This window comes from Ptychodera flava, chromosome 2, assembly GCF_041260155.1.
Source record: "Ptychodera flava strain L36383 chromosome 2, AS_Pfla_20210202, whole genome shotgun sequence".
NCBI lineage: Eukaryota > Metazoa > Hemichordata > Enteropneusta > Ptychoderidae > Ptychodera > Ptychodera flava.
The window spans coordinates 45,315,041-45,334,527 of NC_091929.1; the positions used below are offsets into that span (position 1 = coordinate 45,315,041).

A 19,487-nucleotide genomic window follows, 5' to 3' on the forward strand; every position below is an offset into this window, starting at 1 on the left:
AGGACAAGACAATGTGTTACGGGCTTTATTAACTGTTTTAATCGTCTATTCAATTTCTAAGGATTGTCTGAGTAATATTTAAAGTATGCTGAAAATAAACTAGCTTCTGAAGTCCCCTCTAGAGAGCGCAGCAGTATTTCAAATTGCAACAGCCTTGGTTTTGTGTTTTTTTGCATTTCAAAGATAATCATGCAGAGATCTAAACAAATATGCTCACTGAAGATGTGACATTGATCAATTGTTAACATCTCCCCAGCGGATTGCTTGACAGTTTGATGTCAACGCAAAATAACGAGCCGCCTGCAGAGCGTGACAAATTGAAGTAATGTCACTCAACGCCCAAATTTCATAATTATATAAAAGCGACAATATATCAAATGGCAAACATGTATAAAAACACTACAGCTGACAAAATATCAAATGACAAACATGTAAACACACTACAGATGTCTGACAAAGTCTTCACGGTGTAATTATGGTAATATTTTTACACCCCCTTCCGATCGCATCGAAATTTTCGTGACATTGATCATAGATAAGCGGATTGTTATACACCATATTGCCAAACTCTCGTGAAGAAAACTAGGAGAATAGTTATTGATTCAGACTGTGGTTCTATTATTTTAAAAGTGACATCATAGTGACAGTGATCGAGAAAACGGATGTAAAAGCTCAATGTCAAAGTACAAATGCTATCGTAGAAAAATCTGTTCTACTTGTAGACTGATCTGTTTCGTGTTCTTTCTTCTCTTCCAGCGGGTCTGTAAACCATGATCACCAAAATAACGCTGTTTTATAAATGAAGTTCGAAAATCCTTGTTGTTCTTCCCGGTCGGACAGAAATTGCTCGTGAAGTCAGGGATTTTCCTCACAGCTAAAACTAAAATGTGTAAAATCTTTAATTAACAAGACGTTACAATACTGTAAAAAGTTGAAGGATACTTAGCTGGCCATGGCACAGCAACTATAAAGTTAGCTACGAGTAAACATAGAAATAAAAATAATAGTAGTAAACACGATCTACTTCGTGACTTTACACAATGTTATACTCGAGGAACATGATCCCATCAGGACATTTGGATAATTGTCACCAAAAATTTGCAAGTTGAATAATTGTCACAATTGTCCATACTTTTGCCACAAAAAAAGTTGTCGGTATGATCTTTCATTACCTACAATCTCAAAAATTACAAGATTTACTGATATTGAAACAGCTATCTATGTAACTCTATCAGAGAGATTCAAGCGTAAGCAAATAAGTCACGTGACTACATGTTTCATCTCGAGTCCACATAAACTGTAGAAACCAGCTTAGATATTCAAAACATTAGAGTCCTAGTATATTTTCTTGCGTTTCTGTCTACTTTTCATTTTCTATATCTATTGCAGTGGCAAACATTAACCTTTCTCTTCATTATCACATGTCGAACGTATGGATTGAAAATGTAGAGTCTACGTCAGCCATATGTACCGGTATATTGTAACCACGTGACATAGAAAAAGTTCAGCTACTGCATCGATACATCAATGGTGTCTGTGCCCGATGTTCCTTTATCACTCAGATCATATTGGTTTGATTAATACGGTATTTAGGCATGTACTTCATTTTCTACCAAAGGTGATGTTTTGTCATCGTCGACATAGTACTCAGGTGGAGGAGTTGTGGAAGCTTCGTCGCCATCGGCATTTGCTGTTGCGCCCTCTACGTTGGTGAGGTCATGTTGTTGGTACTGTTGGTGTTCTGTGGCCTGGCAGTCTTGAGCGAGCTGCAACTGCGGTTGCTGCTGCAGTGGCATGGATTTCTGCAATTGGTCTGGTTCGATGTGCTGTTGTTCGGTGTGCTGACTTTGTTGATTCACTGTCTGGTGCAACATCTGAGGGCGTGTTTGCTGTTGTGGCCGTGGCTGCTGCAGAGGTCGTGTTTGCACTGATGGCCGTGGCTGCTGCAGCGGCTGCTGTTGCAGTGGTTGTGTTTGCAGCAACGGTTGTGACTGTTGCAGAGGTCGTGTTTGCTGCATTTGTTGCGATAATTGTTGAGGCGCTTCCAATCCCTCTCTGGATTGAGGTAGCAGTAACGGACGCGATGTCTCTCCTTGTTGTACATGCATGAGTTGTGACGGCGGCAATGGTTTCTGTTGCGGTTGTACAAACAATAGACATTGCAGTGGTTGTTGCTGCTGGTGGTTCACCAACTGGGGCTGTTGCAGTGGGGTAAAGTCTGTCGTTTGTTGATATCCAGGTACCTTCATGTCGTGGGGAGTAGCTCCGGATGTATTAGTACAGGCAGTCTGATGTGTTGATCCGTAATGACCTGTTAACAAGACAATGCGATCACTTTAATCTTGACAAGCAATTGACAAATGGCAAATGGCAAATGAAGTGATTGCAGCATGGGTACTGACGCCATAATGTTTTGTTCAAACAGGTAAAGGAAATATACAAAGTGTGCAAGTTGTAGTTGCTGTAATACCTAGCAGCAGGTCTAGGGTCAGCAAAAGTCACCCACAATTTTGGAACAAATTCAGGCACTTCAAATACTGGCGCATGTCCATTAGAAAACGGTATTCTCTCCATATTGGTTAGCCTTAAATTAGGTTTGCACATAATTAATGAGATATGTCAATTATAAAAGACACATATGCGCCCGAAGGCACCTATTGCCAAAGCTGTACTTGTTGCAGTGATCTGTAAAGGGTCATAGATTGTAAAAAAGTCATCCTAAAACTTCCGGAAAAATGTTGAGCGTACTGAACAATATACTGTACACAAACTATACCTCTAACCAATGTGGTAATGTGGTTACCGAGATACGTGATATTAAGTCAATGGTTGTTCAAGGCCATCTGAAAAATTGTGGAAAATTTTGTCCAATACCGATCAATGGCGTCATACCAAAATCAAACCTGTAAGCCGTTGCAGTTTCGGATATATGTGAAAATTGATCAAGGTAATCCACGGAAACCCTCAAAATGATACGGTATACTAGTAAGTAAACTCTCGTACTGATCAATATCCAACAAAAACACAATCGCTAGCCCATTTGGTAGATAAGGTGTGTAAAAGTTTGTCAAAGGAAAATCCAATATGGCGGCCAGGTAACATGACCAGCCATAATGTCAAGGTTAGGCCCTCGAGTTCTTATAGCCCTGAGCCAAGCTTCAGGAACTTAAACGTAGCAGTTTCCTCGATGAAGGATGATAAATGCATGATAAATAATAATAAGAAGATAATGAATGAGAAAAACTCGAGACTCCAGTAAAACCAATGTGGTCCACGCCCGTACGAGTTCGGAACCCGAGATACTTATACGGGCACGATCATTTTCAAGAGAACATTTTAATACCGTTTGGACGTACTTTGGAGTGCCAGCAAGGTAAGAACTACATTTTTCTCAATCGGTATAATAATCACTTGATATTTCAAATTAATATGTGTATGTTTATCAATGCATTGTTACAGATGTAAGTTACTATACAGCCTTACTTGTTCGATGATGCTCACATTGTAAGTCAGACGATATGGCACACTGGTTACTAAGTAATCCCGTATTTTCATGTAGGTCTTCCTGACGAATGCTTCGTCCCTCAGTTGGCACACCATGCATCATCTGGTGAAACGTACAATTTCGATAACTGTAAATAATTTCCATATTGGAATATTGTTTCGATGTAGCAGGCACATTTCAACAAGGGAGACAGAGTGTCTGCAGTTGATTTATTGGTTTGACTGGTTTCAGCTCAGAAATCGGTGATATACGATAGCCTTAACATTACCTGGCCAAAAAGTATTTTGCGACATCAGAGAAAACCGTCATTTTGCTGCAGACAGCACATGCAGATACATTTTAGGGAAGTCCATCGGATTTTTAAAAGCATAAGTATAATGAACAAATCGCTAGATTGCTAATATTAAAAAGAACTGATCGTGATGTGATCGCCAAATCATACAAGTAAGCCAATGTCAACAAGCAATAATGTGAGAGTAAGGGATTGAAGACTGCTGCGTTACAGTGCCAGGTTGTCAGTTTATCATAAAATAAATTGATTACTACGATAGAATATTTCAGAGGTAAACAAAGAATTAGTGGCATGTGGATCACAGGCGCACGACGTCTTTTAAAATCACTTGTCTGTAATTTTAATGTTGAAACATGCATTTATTAAAATCTGTGCAAACGGAAATCGTGCGGGCAGCTATTGAGGCATACAGTGAACAGTGCCCGTGCACGGCTGAGGCCGCTTAGCTCAACTGTTAACGTTACTAATTTTATACAAATGGCGAATTTTAAAACCACTTGTCTACAATTTTATTGTTGAAACATACATTTTATTGATAACTGTGCGAACGGAAATCATGCAGGCAGCTTTTGAGACATACAGTGAGCAGCGCCCAGAACACGGCTGTGGCCGCTCGGCTGTCTTGTACACATTACTCTAAAGGTACGAAAGTATTTGGAAAATAATTTTTAAATTAGACAAAATTAACGGTTATTGGCCATCCTCGAGATTCAAACTTCAACATAATCAAGGGGATACTTACAAAAATCGATCGATCGACTTCCTAACTTGTAAAGTTAACATCGGCCCTATCTACGGCTGATAATTAGCGCAATGTTTTTTTACAGACAAGTCCCCTGCCAGCGCCATTTTCAAAGTGTGCAGCTTGAAGTTGACGCATGCGCATACTTTCCTTTTAAACGAATACGTCATTGTTAATCGTACAGAGGAATAGCCTTCAAAATGGCGGTGTCATGGGAGTTGTCCGCAGGTGAAATTAGCGACTTACCAGCAATTACATGGCCCGGTGCAGTTTTTGTGTTTCAAGAACCCAGTCGATCGATTTGGTACCACGCATGCGACAACACAGAGAAGTTTAAATCCCCAGGGTTGCCAACAACGTTTTATTTTACGGATTTTATTAAATTATTTTCCAAATAGTTTCGTACCTTTAGAGTAATGTGTACAAGATAGCCGAGCGGCCACAGCCGTGTTCTGGGCGCTGCTCACAGTATGTCTCAAAAGCTGTCTGCATGATTTCTGTTTGCACAGTTATTAATTAAAATGCATGTTTCACCATTCAATTACAGACAAGTGGTTTTAAATTGGCCGAGTGTATACTATAAGTAACAGCAGAGCTAAACGGCCACAGCCGTGCACTGCACTGTAGTGTAGTGATGGGCACTGTTCATGTATGCCTCAAATCTGGCCGCACGATTTCCGTTTGCACATTTGTTAATAAAATGCATCTTTCAACATTAAAAATTCAGATAATTGATTTTAAAATTCGTCGTGCGCCTATGATGTGGATAACCAATATCAACAAGAATTGTAACACACCTCATCCGCAGTCTGTATTCTAATTCGCCAGTTGATAGTCACGTGGGATGCATTCTTTATGTGCTGATCCACGTAATTTGTTGGAACTGTTGCCTGCCAGGCATCAGTTCCAAAAAATGATGCCCGCTGACGTCAAAAACGACATTGACGCGTGCGCGGACCGGAATGTAAACAAAGATGTCGTCTGCGGCCGATCGAAACGATAGTCGAGAATTGTTTTGGTTTATCCTACTTTCTGAAGAAGAATTGAATGCTTTGGTTTCCAACAAGGACTCGAAACGGACGAAAACTATAATCAAAGGTGCATTGAACGTTTTGCAGAAGTATTGCGATCCTGTTAGGAAAAACGTTTTCTTACTGAACCACTCCAACATATTACATCATAGGCCTACATGAGACAAGTTTTGTGTATAGTACGTTCTTATGCATGGCTACGGATGAGATGTGTTACAAAACACATATTGACTGGCCATGAGGGCAACAGCATACGTCTTTAACCCCTCGGGCCTGTGAGTCACCCCCAAAACAGACTGTTTCCCTCGGCCTACGGCCTCGGGAAACAGTCCGTTTTTGGGGGTGACTCACAGTCCCTCGGGGTACAGACGTATGCTGTTGCCCACATGGCCAGTCAATATGTGTATAATGATGCACACTCCAGGGTTTGAAGAATGCACTTTTGATAACAGTTTAAATGCATCGTTTTACTGAGATAAGAGCAAACAAATTAAAATGGAGAACAAAATCAAAACATGCTCAAGTACGAACTGGCTTGATTTGCCCATGAAAAGAATATACAGTGATACTAGAACAGAAATAATATTAATACATACGACAACTACTTACCATTAGAGGCTGGTCACAACAAACAGCTCTGCAACAGAAAGCCGATGCAATAATCGCAATGACAGCCTCAGCGACAGCCGTTAACCCCAAAAGAGATTCCACTGCTAAACAAGCGTCCTATGAAAGGTAAGATCAGGTCAAAATCAGTTTTGAGAGTTGTTTTATATAGTAAATTTAACACGGAAGTCATGGCTTTAGTCAACTCAGGCGATATATTATATCACCATTTTGAGGTGTTGCAGAAAAATGTATTATCATCTGCAATGTTTTGCAGTGTCTTGATTCAAATATATGTACAAGAAACATACCTTTGAATAAAGACAACATGTGTAGCATAAAAGAAGCACAATTTTCATAATTTTTCAGCAAATGTTTAAATAAAAGTTGTGAGCGGTACCCTAAAATACACTTACAATTTGGTTTACTCATACTCCTGCGGATGGTTTCTATGGATACATAACTCATATAAATTGTTGTTGAAATATTAAATGCATATTTTCACAGAGTATGCCTTGCAAGATTTCCTATGGAATGGTATTTACATAAAAGTATTGGTGTTTACTGAGCTTGTTCCCATCAAATATCCGAAATTGGCATTTTTAACAACTTTCAAAAAGCCTTGACGTATGGCAACAAAACCGTACAGAAAGTGATATTAACAATAAATTTCACCCTCAAAACGTTTGCACTGTAATCAATTATGCCAATCTATTCATAAAACCAATTATGGCAGTCTGGTCACCATGGCATGTCACGTCTTGATGTAAGTGGTGACGTTTAATGAAGACTAGATTTTGTTCATGCAGGCCACCAAAGCTGCACTTAGATGATTTTATATCTATATTGTCAATAATTACTCATTCCTCGAACACAATCAAAGTTCATAAGTTTGTAGAAAGACTGTCACATTTCTTTATACGCTGGATGACATTGTTTTCGAATACTTACATAATAAAGGTAGTCATCATTGCCATACTCTTCTTGGGATATCATTGCTACACTTGCTGACAAAAGTACAGGCGCAAACAGAGAGGCTGACACCACCGAAAGAACCATGAACGTTATAATCTGTCAATATGGACCAAAGAATGCTAGTCATTAAAGATGGACCCCTTTACTTTGACTGCAACACCAAACGTTTGTGAATAAAATTTATAGCACTTTCATTTTAAGCATTTTCATTACATCCGTGACATTACAGACATACGTTGTAATTAGCAATGCTGTCTTAGGGAATTTAGACTGTTAATTAGACATTCTAACTTTTCCAGTAACAAGTAATCTTAAGAATCATTAATGACCAATTGCTTGCTTTTCTCTGTCTCTTCGACGTGCAACCATCTTCCCGTAGTCAATCAGTGCTAGGCTTTTATGCGCTTATCACGTCTCTAACCTTTGACCTCTAATACTATGACCTGGACAAATAGCAAACCGACATAAGTGCCGCGTTAGAATGACTGTGTAAACAGTATTGTATTTATAATCCTAGTAAATTTACCTAACTCATGTTCAGCCGTAGTCAGGCGAATCAACACAGTGGTCTAAAGGAGAATGTTTTTATTATTTTTACATAATTTATTCATCACCTAAAACTAGCCGCAACTTTTTATTAAAAATCCGAAAACTAGACCAAACACACCAGAATTTTAAAAAGGACGCGCAGGAAAATATAGCACTGTATTGTAAACGCTGGACAATTTACGAAGTAAATAGTCTTTTTTTTGTTCACAAATAACTCTTCCACAAAACAATTATATAATTAAGTATAACTCACCAATCCATTTGTCTTCTTAGATGCAGATATCAGTCCAATTAAACCGCTGACCATGAACTAGAATTAGTGATTAAACGATTAAAAAGAATTCGAAACAATAGCAAAACCCATTCCTTCTTCTCGTGTCACCCTCAAATTTTAAGGACAATATTTGATTTTGTTAGCCATGTTCAGAGCAAACGTTTACATGGCGTGCTCAGCTAAATAGTCAATGCGTGGTCGATTTGCCAAGCAATTGAAAATCTGAAGAAGAAGCAATTACCATATACGCTCTGTAATGTCGACGAGTCGAATGTTTAAGCTCGTCATAATGCCACCCCATTCCATCTTTAAATGTATATTCATGTGAGAAATACTTAATTGTTTGCTTTAGTTTGCTTAGAATAGCCTTTACACAATCAGGAATAAATGTTGGTCGGTATGCACGTATTTGCAGCAAAGGATGACAGGTCGTCCTATTGACATATATTTGCTAGTGAAATATTAGCTATTCTCTAATTCCGACATGGGAAAGTAATTTATTTGCTAGATACAGGACAAATTTAAAAGTTGAAAAATTCGTCCAAACTATCTATGGAACAGCCAAAAACTGCAAGCCATTGTGATTTCAAGAATTCCCTCCAGGCGCAGTTTTTCTTGACTTGATATTAAGGTAAAAATCATTACTTACGAAGACGCCACACCATATTCCACAACCGAGTTCAGATGACACACACTTAATAACTATTGCAACTATTCCTAAAGCCACGGCGATGCCACCTAGAAGAAGTTGACACAAACTCAGCCCAGTGATTGTTCGATTAGCAAAGCCTGGTCTTGTATCATTCCTTATCGTTGGTTGCAATTGCTGAGATGTGTATGATTGCAGTACCTGCGACTGGCTTTGTCCATGTTGTTGTGTTTGCATTGTGACATATACTCTGACAAAAAGTAATAACAACGAAACAGGTTATCATATGTTATTCAAAACACGACAATACTTAACATTTTCGCAAGTAAAGGAGATTCAATTGGTTTCATAGCTTGTGCATCAGAGCAGTCATATATTTGAGAGGTTAGTAGTCTGGTCATAACCCGTTTACTTAATGAAGGCAATCACCATGTTTTGACTGGTCGACGAACAAGGAAAGAATGATGGGTACACCGTGTAATCATTCTTAAGCGGATTATTTAGAAACCAAGATCACCACACTTCATGTTAGTCTTAAGTAAAAGCCAAAAGCATATAATTATACAAATATTTATAATGTTCTGCAAAGATACCGTACAATAACGAGTGTCCAACAACCCTGGCTTCACGGTGACCTCAAACTGATATTGGTTGATCAAACTTGATTCAAGAAGACAGTCTGTATGTCAAATGAACAAAAAGTCTCTATCAATTTTTTATCCCTCGGATTTGGCAAATAAAATGGCGACGTAGTGCTTTGAGCGTTCAATTAATATTTAACTTTCTGTCATATGCACAGTTCCTCCTCTGTGGTGGAGGGACTCTAATTTGGAAGAATGGACCATTGCAACCGCTATGATTAGACATCACTTGTGCAAGAACTATTTCGATCATGGTACTATCTCACTTGTAAAATCTTACCTAACTAACCATAGGGATCGTTGATTTCATTTCTTGAAAGGACTGTCCCATCACTTCATAAGGGCTTGGTAAACAGTTTGATGACTGCACGTGTATCCTGAGAGATACAACAAGGGGTCACATTTCAGGCTAGTCGCATGACCCACGCGTTAACCCCAACTAATAATACACATTGCAAAGCGTGTCCCATTTACGTTGACAGGAAGGGGTGGAAAAGTTAAATATTACAAATTAAGTATATAAATAGGTTAATAAATGTTATATATCCATCACAGTTACTTATTTTACGGCTTGTGTGGATGTACGATGACCCGGGAAATGACCCAGAGGCTCCATTTTTCATGTATAAAAAATCTTAGAGGTAGCCGCCTTCTGATTCCAATTTCGGTGATAAATATGTAGTGTGTATATATATGGTGCAATATATGAAAGTATTTTCGATAGTTGAATATTGATTATGATTTATAAGGTGAACCAGGTTATACATTGAATGTATGGTTTCTCTATAATCACTACACGTCGCCAATATTTGTAAAGCATTTATAATTTACAGGCTTGTCTAAATAACCTTAATGAAATTATTCTAAATTAGATCATCCTTATTCATATTTTTCTCAATATACTGAGCAGGAAGTGGCGGGAAAGAATTTGTCATCTTGCATTGCACCAGTAGCCACATTCATAGACACTTGGACCCATAACATAAACTAACTGTCCTAGCTATATCACTATTAGTAAAAAACAGAAAATATTCATTGGTCATATAAAACGACGGCGATTTACACTGTTGCCAAAATAATATAGCAAAGGTTAGACAGTTTTAAATACATTTAATATGAAAAGAGTGCTAGCAACAGTTTTGTCGGCCGTACATTTTCATTATTTTATTGGCATTGTAAATTATAGACCAGTTTATAGACAGAACAATAGTTTGTTTTGTCGGCCGTACATTTTATTATTTTATTGGCATTGTACATTATAGACCAGTTTATAGACAGAACAATAGTTTGTTTTGTCGGCCGTACATTTTCATTATTGCCATTATAAATTGTTGTGATGTGAAATGTTGTTTGTTTTCCTGAATTTTCTCAAGGATGTGAAAGACAAAATTCCGAAAATGGACAGTGAACAACACACTTCCTTAAATGGAAAGTAAAAGCTATTCCTTATATTCTACTCTAGTCTAGTTTAGTCTAGTCTACTCTATTCTCGTCTAGGCAAGTTTAGTGTAGTCAAGTCTGGCCAAAGCTGATTAAGTGTAGTCTAGTATGGTCAAGATTATGCTATATTACTCCATGATATTTCATTTGCATCTATTCTATCCTATGCTATCCCACACCTTGCCGAGTCATATCATATCCTATCCTAGTCTGCTTCGTTTGATTTCCCACACGACCTATTCCAACACTGACATGCTTGCACTGACTTTTCATCTCCTAGACAATTACTATTTCAAATATGACAGGCAACACATTACAACTGTTACAATATTTCTGTCACATGCGTTTTCGTACCTTAACCAAATACGAAATATAACGTATTCGATCAACATCGTAGTGATGACCCCATATTGACCCGTCATTAGCAATTCAATGTTATTCCTGAAAATTTCTTTGTTGCCATGGATTAAAAATAGTTACCCGACCTTTGAACCTATACCGCGTGTGGTTCAAAAGTTAACAACTTTCAACACAGGTATCTTTGTTTGTTATTTATTTGGTATGGTAAAATATGCCAGCAGCGTGAAATTTACGATAAAGAAAAGCTGTGAACAGTTAAACAAATACGACAGTAAGTAGTTCAAAATACCCCTTCGATGCAAGAGAATCTATAAAACCCTACATCGTGTTTTCTCAAAATGACAGCGACGCCTAAGCGTATAGTATACTTAATAAAAAAGATGGCACACGTGATATGACATGGTGTAATTTTTGCAATGATCATGATCATTCCAATAACTTATAAACCGCTACTTTGAAACCATACAGTCTTCACAGTGAATTCCGCATGGTGACCACAACATTTTGTATGAATGTCGGTTTCACGTGAACGGTGCTTTTGCGCATATGATGATGACCGTTCTCAAAATGCTAGCTCATGCCAACTTTTCATCAAACGTGCGGAATACATACCAAACAAACATGAGCGTCTTTCAAATCTCAGGATTTCGCCATACCAGTACGATCACATATCACACGGAAATTCAAATGATAAACACGTTTCAAAGGTCACAGGCAAAACTGTTCAAGTGAATGACAATCTTTGCTGATATAAATTATATATGTCACTGACCATGATCATCTATGACCTATAAACAATGTAAAGATCGTTTTCACCTGTCCAAACTGTCGGTCGCAATATCCTGTCCTCCTTTTAGCTGCTCTCTGCTGTAAACTCATGAATCGGTGACGTCAGAAGTATCCCTATCTTCACAAATATTTTTTTTATGAAAAGTAGAACCCCAGTGTATTTGATAAATTTTAATTACTTTTTCACAATAACACTGCAGCCACGAATGTTTGCGTATCGTGCCAAAAATTTTGTAAGTTTCCGTTACCATGCCGACATGATATGTGGTAAGTCGGTCGGGAACTTTTTAATTGGGTGCAAGCCAATAAAAACCAGAAACATAAAGCATCAACCTGCATGAATTTAAAAATGTGAAAAAATTGGGCTGAAGGGTTTCAAATTTTAAAGGTAAAAATACAGGAAAAGACATAATGTATTTAGCTGTATTTGTACCAAGCGGTAGACGCAATATTCGTGATCAATAATCAAACAATATACGTAAGTTTTTGACCTAATTTCGATTTTTAAAAAATGTTTTTTCTTGACAAAATGTGGAAAAGTGTCTGGTCGCGTGACCAGAGTGTCGTCTGCAGCTTTGAAACAATGGCGGGTGATGAGCACCCGGATGAGCGACAAGCCTGTCTCAAAAACAGCAAGATTTTCTATTCCAACAGCGTAGGAACTTCAAAAGCTCCTTGACAACGTTTAGTGTGCAAGAACGTTATACGGTATGCTACGGACATTTGTGCTTCTTTTTGTGAAAAAATTTGCACTACTTTTGTCGCTGTGGAGAATCGCCAACTAAATTTTTCTACTATGTTTATCTATTGCCTGTACATCAAAGCACATTTAAAACAATAACGTAGAAGAGCATGAGTATGCGGTGTGTTATAATTATATTATTACACCTATTACGTGGCTATAACACAAATGTCTCATCAATATACATAGCAAGTTTCATAATCTGTGTTTAGAGTCCTTCCAGTCTTATATCTCTAATTGGGAAAGTTAGTTAAATATGCAAGTTAGTAACTTGCTAATGTAAATATGTTAAATCACTTTCATTAATATTTTATCATAAATTCATCGATAAACATAGCAGGTTTCATCGACTTTGATGGAGTCAATCAAGACATATCTCTAATTAGAAACGTTCGCTAAATATGAAAATTCGTAATACAATGTTTTACATAATCAAAAATGACTTTTGGTAATATTATATCATTGTAACTACAATATACATAGCAAGTTTTGCAAGAAATATCAAGGATGAAAGACAGCGTTACAATTCTTCATGTTTCCCCTACGATCATCACTAACATTACGAACTAATGGTACGTTTCTTCTCATTCAAACTGTTGTCGGGGTAATATGCGCTCATGTTTATCGCGTATTTCAGCTATGACGTACAATGTGGTATTGATGCTGTTTTGAACAATGTAAGACCACTTACGTTTGGGTGAATCAGACAGACACTTCTTGGTCTATTCGATGACATCTTTACATTTCTCCGGAATGTCATGAATTATCTTCATTCTTTCACTACTTTTATAATGACTGCTCATAATTCAGCCATGTCATCTGCATCCTTAACCTGCTCGACGGTTTCCCCAGGAACAGAATGATCCTTCAAGAAACATTTAGCCAATTTTAATTATGCTGCAGTCATTTTCCTCAAATATATCGATGATGACTGCCCTAACAATCATGATCTTCGACAACTGTGACAATGCATTAACAAATAGGTATTATTGCCAAGTCTGCAACAAGAAAGTCAGCGTTTCTGGCTATGAACAAATAGCTAAAAGGTGAACCCAACCAATATTTTAATTTGGGGTTAAAAATTAATTAAAATTGAATAAATATCTGCAAAAACGTGATTTTTGAGCAAAATATGCTGTGTTGGTTGCAGCGCCCCCTTAGAGTAACGAAACTAAAATACAGCAGTTTTTTTATATGTTGGTATGAGATATAAGTGAAGCCAGAGTCATGTGGACCACCTGAAAATACAGAAAAAATAGCAACCGAAATAAGCAGAACTGATCCTTCTCACAGGGAAGTAGACTGAGCACAGCAAATACATGTTAAACATGTATTTAGCCCACTGGTTCGACCAAAACGAAAACTATCTATCTATGGCACAACAACACGCCTGTTTGGTGGAAATTTGGGATGTATGACTAGAAAACACCCGAACCTAGTTGTAACCTTTGCTCTTTTGTCAATGTCACAGGAGTTACTTACAAAGCTCACTTCTGAAAAGAGATGCTCAAAAGCAGCTACTTTGGTAGCCAACAGAAATTTCCTGATGTCAGAAAGCGCATAATGTTGCTTGGGTGCATGAAAAAGAAGCTGAGTGAGTGGATAGCGAGTGCAATAGTAGTCTATGTCGTGGATATCCTTCAGCGGAAAGGTGTATTAGGTACATAAAAACAGGTTATTTAAACATATACGTAGATGTTTGACCATGGTGTGAAATGCTGAGCGCATTACCATGTAGCATGAAGAGGCCGGCTGGGAGATTTTGTAATTTGGCGAAGAGAATTAAATGAAATTTTCCTTCTTGTGCTTTGTCGTCAATACTTACCTGTGGGGAATGCCCTGCAACTCGCGAAGGCATGACGGGGAGATTTTAACACGTTTTTGAAATGAAATCAAGCACTGCAGCAAAGAGGTCTTTACTTTCAACACAATTCTAATCACACACAACAAAATTGTAAGCCTAAGTTGAGATCTTTACAAGAGTAAGATGTCATAAAACATGTCTCACTGGTTGTAAAAAATCATTTTCGTGACAGGATATTGCCCGATGAATGATTGATCTGTATGAAGTGATATTTTCGATTTTCTTAATAATAATGCCTCTCTCCATTTACGTTTTTGGCTACTTGACAATGAACTTCATTTCTCATTACCCTCTACAGACATATGTAGGCGTAAAAATTGAATCAACCATACCTTGTCTATGTTGATTTCACTTAATAGACGTTTTCCTGCCAAGAAATTATCGTTAGATATTTGCAAAACTAGCGATGCCTGCTAATTCTTACAATTACTTAGTGCGATGTCACAAAAATGCGCAGTAACTGAACCATCTAAACGGAAGCGCAGGTGGTGTTTTTTCTAATATACTATTGGTATTGGTATGAGGTAGAAACCAGGCAAAAATAATGACACAGCGAAGATCACGGCGAAGTAGTCGGAGCACTGCAAAAACATGTTAATTTACAGATTAAGCATACCATAGGGTCACAACGAAAACAATTTATCTGGGGCACGAACGACTACAAAACCATCCCTTCTAAAACAAGGTTGTCTTAGAACCGTTCTTCCTGTTAACAACTTTGGCCATTATCATTTTATTAGTCACTTCTTCTGTTTGAGTACATTACATCCCCCGACGACATTTTGCATATCTCTCCTTTTTGGTCGATATTTTTGATCTTTTCTTAACCACTGTCAATAGCCCCTATATATAACTAAACAGAGTTAGTGTGTTTGAGTACTACTTAAGTCTAGCCTTTGCCTACTTCGCTCCTGGCACCGCTGCTTACGATTGGCAAGAAACCAAAGAAACAGCAAGCGAAGGGTTGAATTATAGATAAAGCAAACGGATTATGTAAAAGTAAAAAAGGTCAGAAAAATAACATGTTGACGTTAGAGAGGGGTGTAGTATAACAGACATGTGAAACGGAAACGTTGATTGGGTCAATGAAACTGCATATAAGAGAGAAGAGATTTAGTTAGGGACTGGACACAAATTACAGGGGGTGGGCCGGTGTTTTTGGAGGATAGGTCGCCATTTTTCGCGCAAGCATTTTTGAAGGGTCATACAATTTTGTGCAAGCCTATGGGGAGGGTCACCTTTTTATGCATCAAAGCTGACATTGCATGTGCACGTATTGGAGAATATGGAATACTGAAAAAAAGAAAAAATACCTCCTGGCACTTTCATTTCTGTCATTTCCATTTTCGGCGCGGCCCTTCGGGCGAAAGTTTTTAGGGTATAATAAACAATGTATTGATGATCCAAGCAGCCACATTGATTTAAGCTGTCATGATTTCTACTTATCCAACTCCTCTATTGTGCATAACTGTCCCCTATAATGACTCTTTCAATAACAATTTGGGAGATCACTTATTTGATATCATTCTCCCATTGACAATACATTGGGTATAGGTCGGTGTCAAATGTTCATGTCGCTGTATGTACATTTTTTATTTTTTGAGGACATTGACAGAATACAAACTATTCAGAATAGTGCAAAATGTCATCAATAACAACTGGAAGCTTCAGGTCGAACAACTTTTTAATTACAATTTAGGATCAGATAACCTGTGAGTTATTTGTAGTTTCCTCATAGCCTACAATGTATAGTGAATCAACATTTCGGTGAAATTCCAAAATCAAATTTCTTGCACAACCATGGACTTGAAACCACTCTAGTCTAATCATTAACATTAATACTAATAATTAGGTGTACATAAATGCACAGATTTACCTAGTTTTGTATTGGAAAAAAATATTCATAGTTTCATCATAGACTGCCATGCATAGTGAATCGACATTTCAGTGAAATTCCAAAATCAAATTTCTTGCACAACCATAGACTTGAAACCACTCTAGTCTAATCATGAACATTAATACTAATAATTTGGTGTACATAAATGCACAGATTTACCTAGTTTTGTATTGGAAAAAAAATATTCATAGTTTCATCATAGACTGCCATGAATAATGAATCAACATTTCGGTGAAATTCCAAAATCAAATTTCTTGCACATACATGGACTTGTAACCACTCTAGTCTAATCAAGAACATAAATATCAATAATCAAGCATACATAAATACACAGATTTGCCAAGTTTTGTATTTTAAAAAAAATTATAGTTTCGTCATAGACAACAATTCATAATGGATCAACATTTTATGCGAAATTCCAAAAACAAATTTCTTGTACAAAGATGCACGTGTTACCACCTTCTTCTAATCAAGTACAATTATATCAATTATTCAGGGTCCATATATGAACAAATAGTGCATATTTTTAATTGTAAATTTTTTTTACAGTTTTGTCATAGACTCCCATGTATAGTTGATCAACATTTTGAGCGAAATTCCAAAATCAAATATCTTGTTCACATGAGCACTTGTAAACAACCCATGCAAATCAAGTATATTTATATCAGTTATTAGTCGCGCCAGCGCTTACTGACTACGCATGCGCTTATTCATAATATACTATGCGAGTAACCGGAAGTGTACCCTTCTTTCTCAGTTGGGCGCCGCCATGTTTTTTTTTTCGAGTACTCGTAAATAAACAAATACGAAACAAATTACAATTATATAACATGCCTTTTATAAAATATACCTCTTTTATTAGCCAGTAAATGTTATTATACACCTTGTCGCTGATACAAGTATCGTTGATATAGATAAACGGAAAAAACTGTCGTGCACATGAACGGGGGCATACGCAAAGAATGCTGGGATTTAATTATAGAAGAGCGCCCCCTGTGTCAATAATTAGATTCAAAAATTGCCAGTTTTTAGACGGAACGCTATAGTTTTCAGCTTGCAAGTGGAAGGTGGGCAGTGCGGTTACCATTGCAATGATAATGATTGCATAATACGTCCCTTGTTTATCGCAATAGGCTGTTATCATTGTAAAAATTGCCAATTTTTGTCCAAAATTTTTACACGCTACAGAAAATCTATACCTGCCCTGCTGCAGCCTGTGCAGGGTTTGACGTCGTGTGTACGTGAACTGCTTTCATCAGAGGGATACAGGGCATAGTTGGCATATAAACGTTTATGAAGTAACAATTACAGTTTATCATGAATCAATACAAATAACATTGCCAATCTTAACCCCTGGCGCGACACCAAGGGCTGAGCCCTATATTAAACATCTATAGATGGACAGATATTGCTAGTTTTATATTGGAAAATACACGTTCATGGTTATCTTATAGTCGACTACCATGTAAAGTGAATCAACATCGATGAAATCTAAAAATTACATTTTTGTACACTCATGCATTTTTACCTGCCACTTCAAGCAAAGTACATTTACATGAATTATCACACACATATGATTTGATATTTTTGGATAAAGCGTTATATCGGCCACATTTTGCCTTCCCTTTGCGAGAGGACTTCAAAAGTATAGCAAGTCAGAAGGAGGTCTTGGACACATTGCGGGTTAGTTGGGGGGCGGTATTGAGTAACAGGGGAGAGTCACTTATTTTCATTCACGGATAAGGGGGAGGGTCACTAATTTTTGTGCATGAACTTTTGAAGGGTCACTATTTTTGATGCAGCGGTGTTTCGAAAAACACCGGCCCACCCCCCCTGTAATTTATGTCCAGTCCCTTACTGCTGTCGTTGTTCTTGCGAAAACAAGATCGTGTTAAAAATCAAGCACAGTTTGTTAATTTATTCTGGCCCGTGATACATTTTTGATGATGATACATTACTGTTTTGATATGCGAGATATCCGGTCAATATTCGTAAAACAGCTCAAGAAATGATTTCTAAAGTGAACCCTTTTCTCAGTCCCATTCCAATAGAACTCTATGTTAAAAGGACCTCTATAAACCGAACATCTCTCCAAACCGAACAATTTTCTCAGACCCTGAACGGTTTAGTTAAGACAGGTTTTACTGTATCAGGCATTGCATCAGAAAATATTGCCCAGCCAACTGGTACGCATTTTCCGTCAAGTCCAGGATGGTTTGTCCTAAATCTGTCAGCATTTCATCATTAATGCTTTCTCTGTACTTAAACTGAGTCAATTAAAATAAGCTTTGCCAAAAGCGTGCTTCCATTATTTCCACTAATTCCTATTACATCATCTCCTTATGTTAACCATAATTAAAGAAAAGCAAGTTCTGGCCAGAGGCTAGAAAATGGTCCTTTCCCTCGGGCCCTATCTATATAAATCGCTGCATGCACTTGGGATTAAGGGACGATAAAAGTCACATAAAGGAGTATCACAACCGGCTTTTCAGGTTGGGTCTTCCCGGATTCTGTGGCATTCTGTAATGCTGATCTTCCTATCAGTCAGGCAGGAAGGTCCTCAATATCCTTCTCCCCCAACTTGAATATTTTGTTGAGATATTATCAGCATTCGTCATTTTAACAAGCTATAAATAGGGTTATTACGGACCCCTCTTTCCAAGAAAATATTTAATCGTTCAGATATTAAAGTCTTAATTCTACTTTACAACAAATGTCGGACTACGATATTCTCAAACATATAACGCACCCGTTTCAATTTATATTGTCTATATGGTTAATGTCCCTGAAAGTTATTGAGTAACTAAAAAGTAGTTGTTAAGTTTTTCAAAGACAGAATGTCCAACAATTCACAGGAGGCCATGATGCTCTCGAAACCTTTATAATTTTTACGCACTTAAAATACGTTAGATGGATGGATAGATAGATAGATAGATTGATAGATAGATTGATAGATAGATAGATAGATTGATAGATAGATTGATAGATAGATTGATAGATAGATTGATAGATAGATTGATAGATAGATTGATAGATAGATAGATAGATAGATAGATAGATAGATAGATAGATAGATTGATAGATAGATTGATAGATAGATTGATAGATAGATTGATAGATAGATTGATAGA

At 37.4% G+C, this 19,487-nt stretch overlaps 1 protein-coding gene across 4 annotated transcripts; it reads right to left on the reverse strand.

Moving 5' to 3' along the window:
• Nucleotides 1-16: 16 nt before the first annotated feature.
• Nucleotides 17-11,952, reverse strand: LOC139122010 (uncharacterized). 4 transcript variants are annotated; one of them, XM_070687364.1, is made up of 8 exons: nt 11,881-11,952; nt 9,545-9,641; nt 8,624-8,873; nt 7,954-8,010; nt 7,128-7,247; nt 6,180-6,296; nt 3,484-3,607; nt 17-2,311 (listed from the first exon to the last, which is right to left on the reverse strand). In XM_070687364.1, the coding sequence occupies exons 3-8, from the start codon at nt 8,858-8,860 to the stop codon at nt 1,590-1,592; spliced, it is 1,377 nt and encodes a 458-aa protein (XP_070543465.1). In that variant the 5' UTR covers nt 8,861-8,873; nt 9,545-9,641; nt 11,881-11,952; the 3' UTR covers nt 17-1,589. The 4 variants fall into 4 exon arrangements, with proteins under 4 accessions (XP_070543465.1, XP_070543455.1, XP_070543475.1 ...); XM_070687354.1 differs by having other exon boundaries at nt 9,545-9,703; nt 11,881-11,926; XM_070687374.1 differs by lacking the exons at nt 9,545-9,641; nt 11,881-11,952 and adding an exon at nt 9,222-9,335.
• Between the last annotated feature and the right edge of the window lie 7,535 nt (nt 11,953-19,487).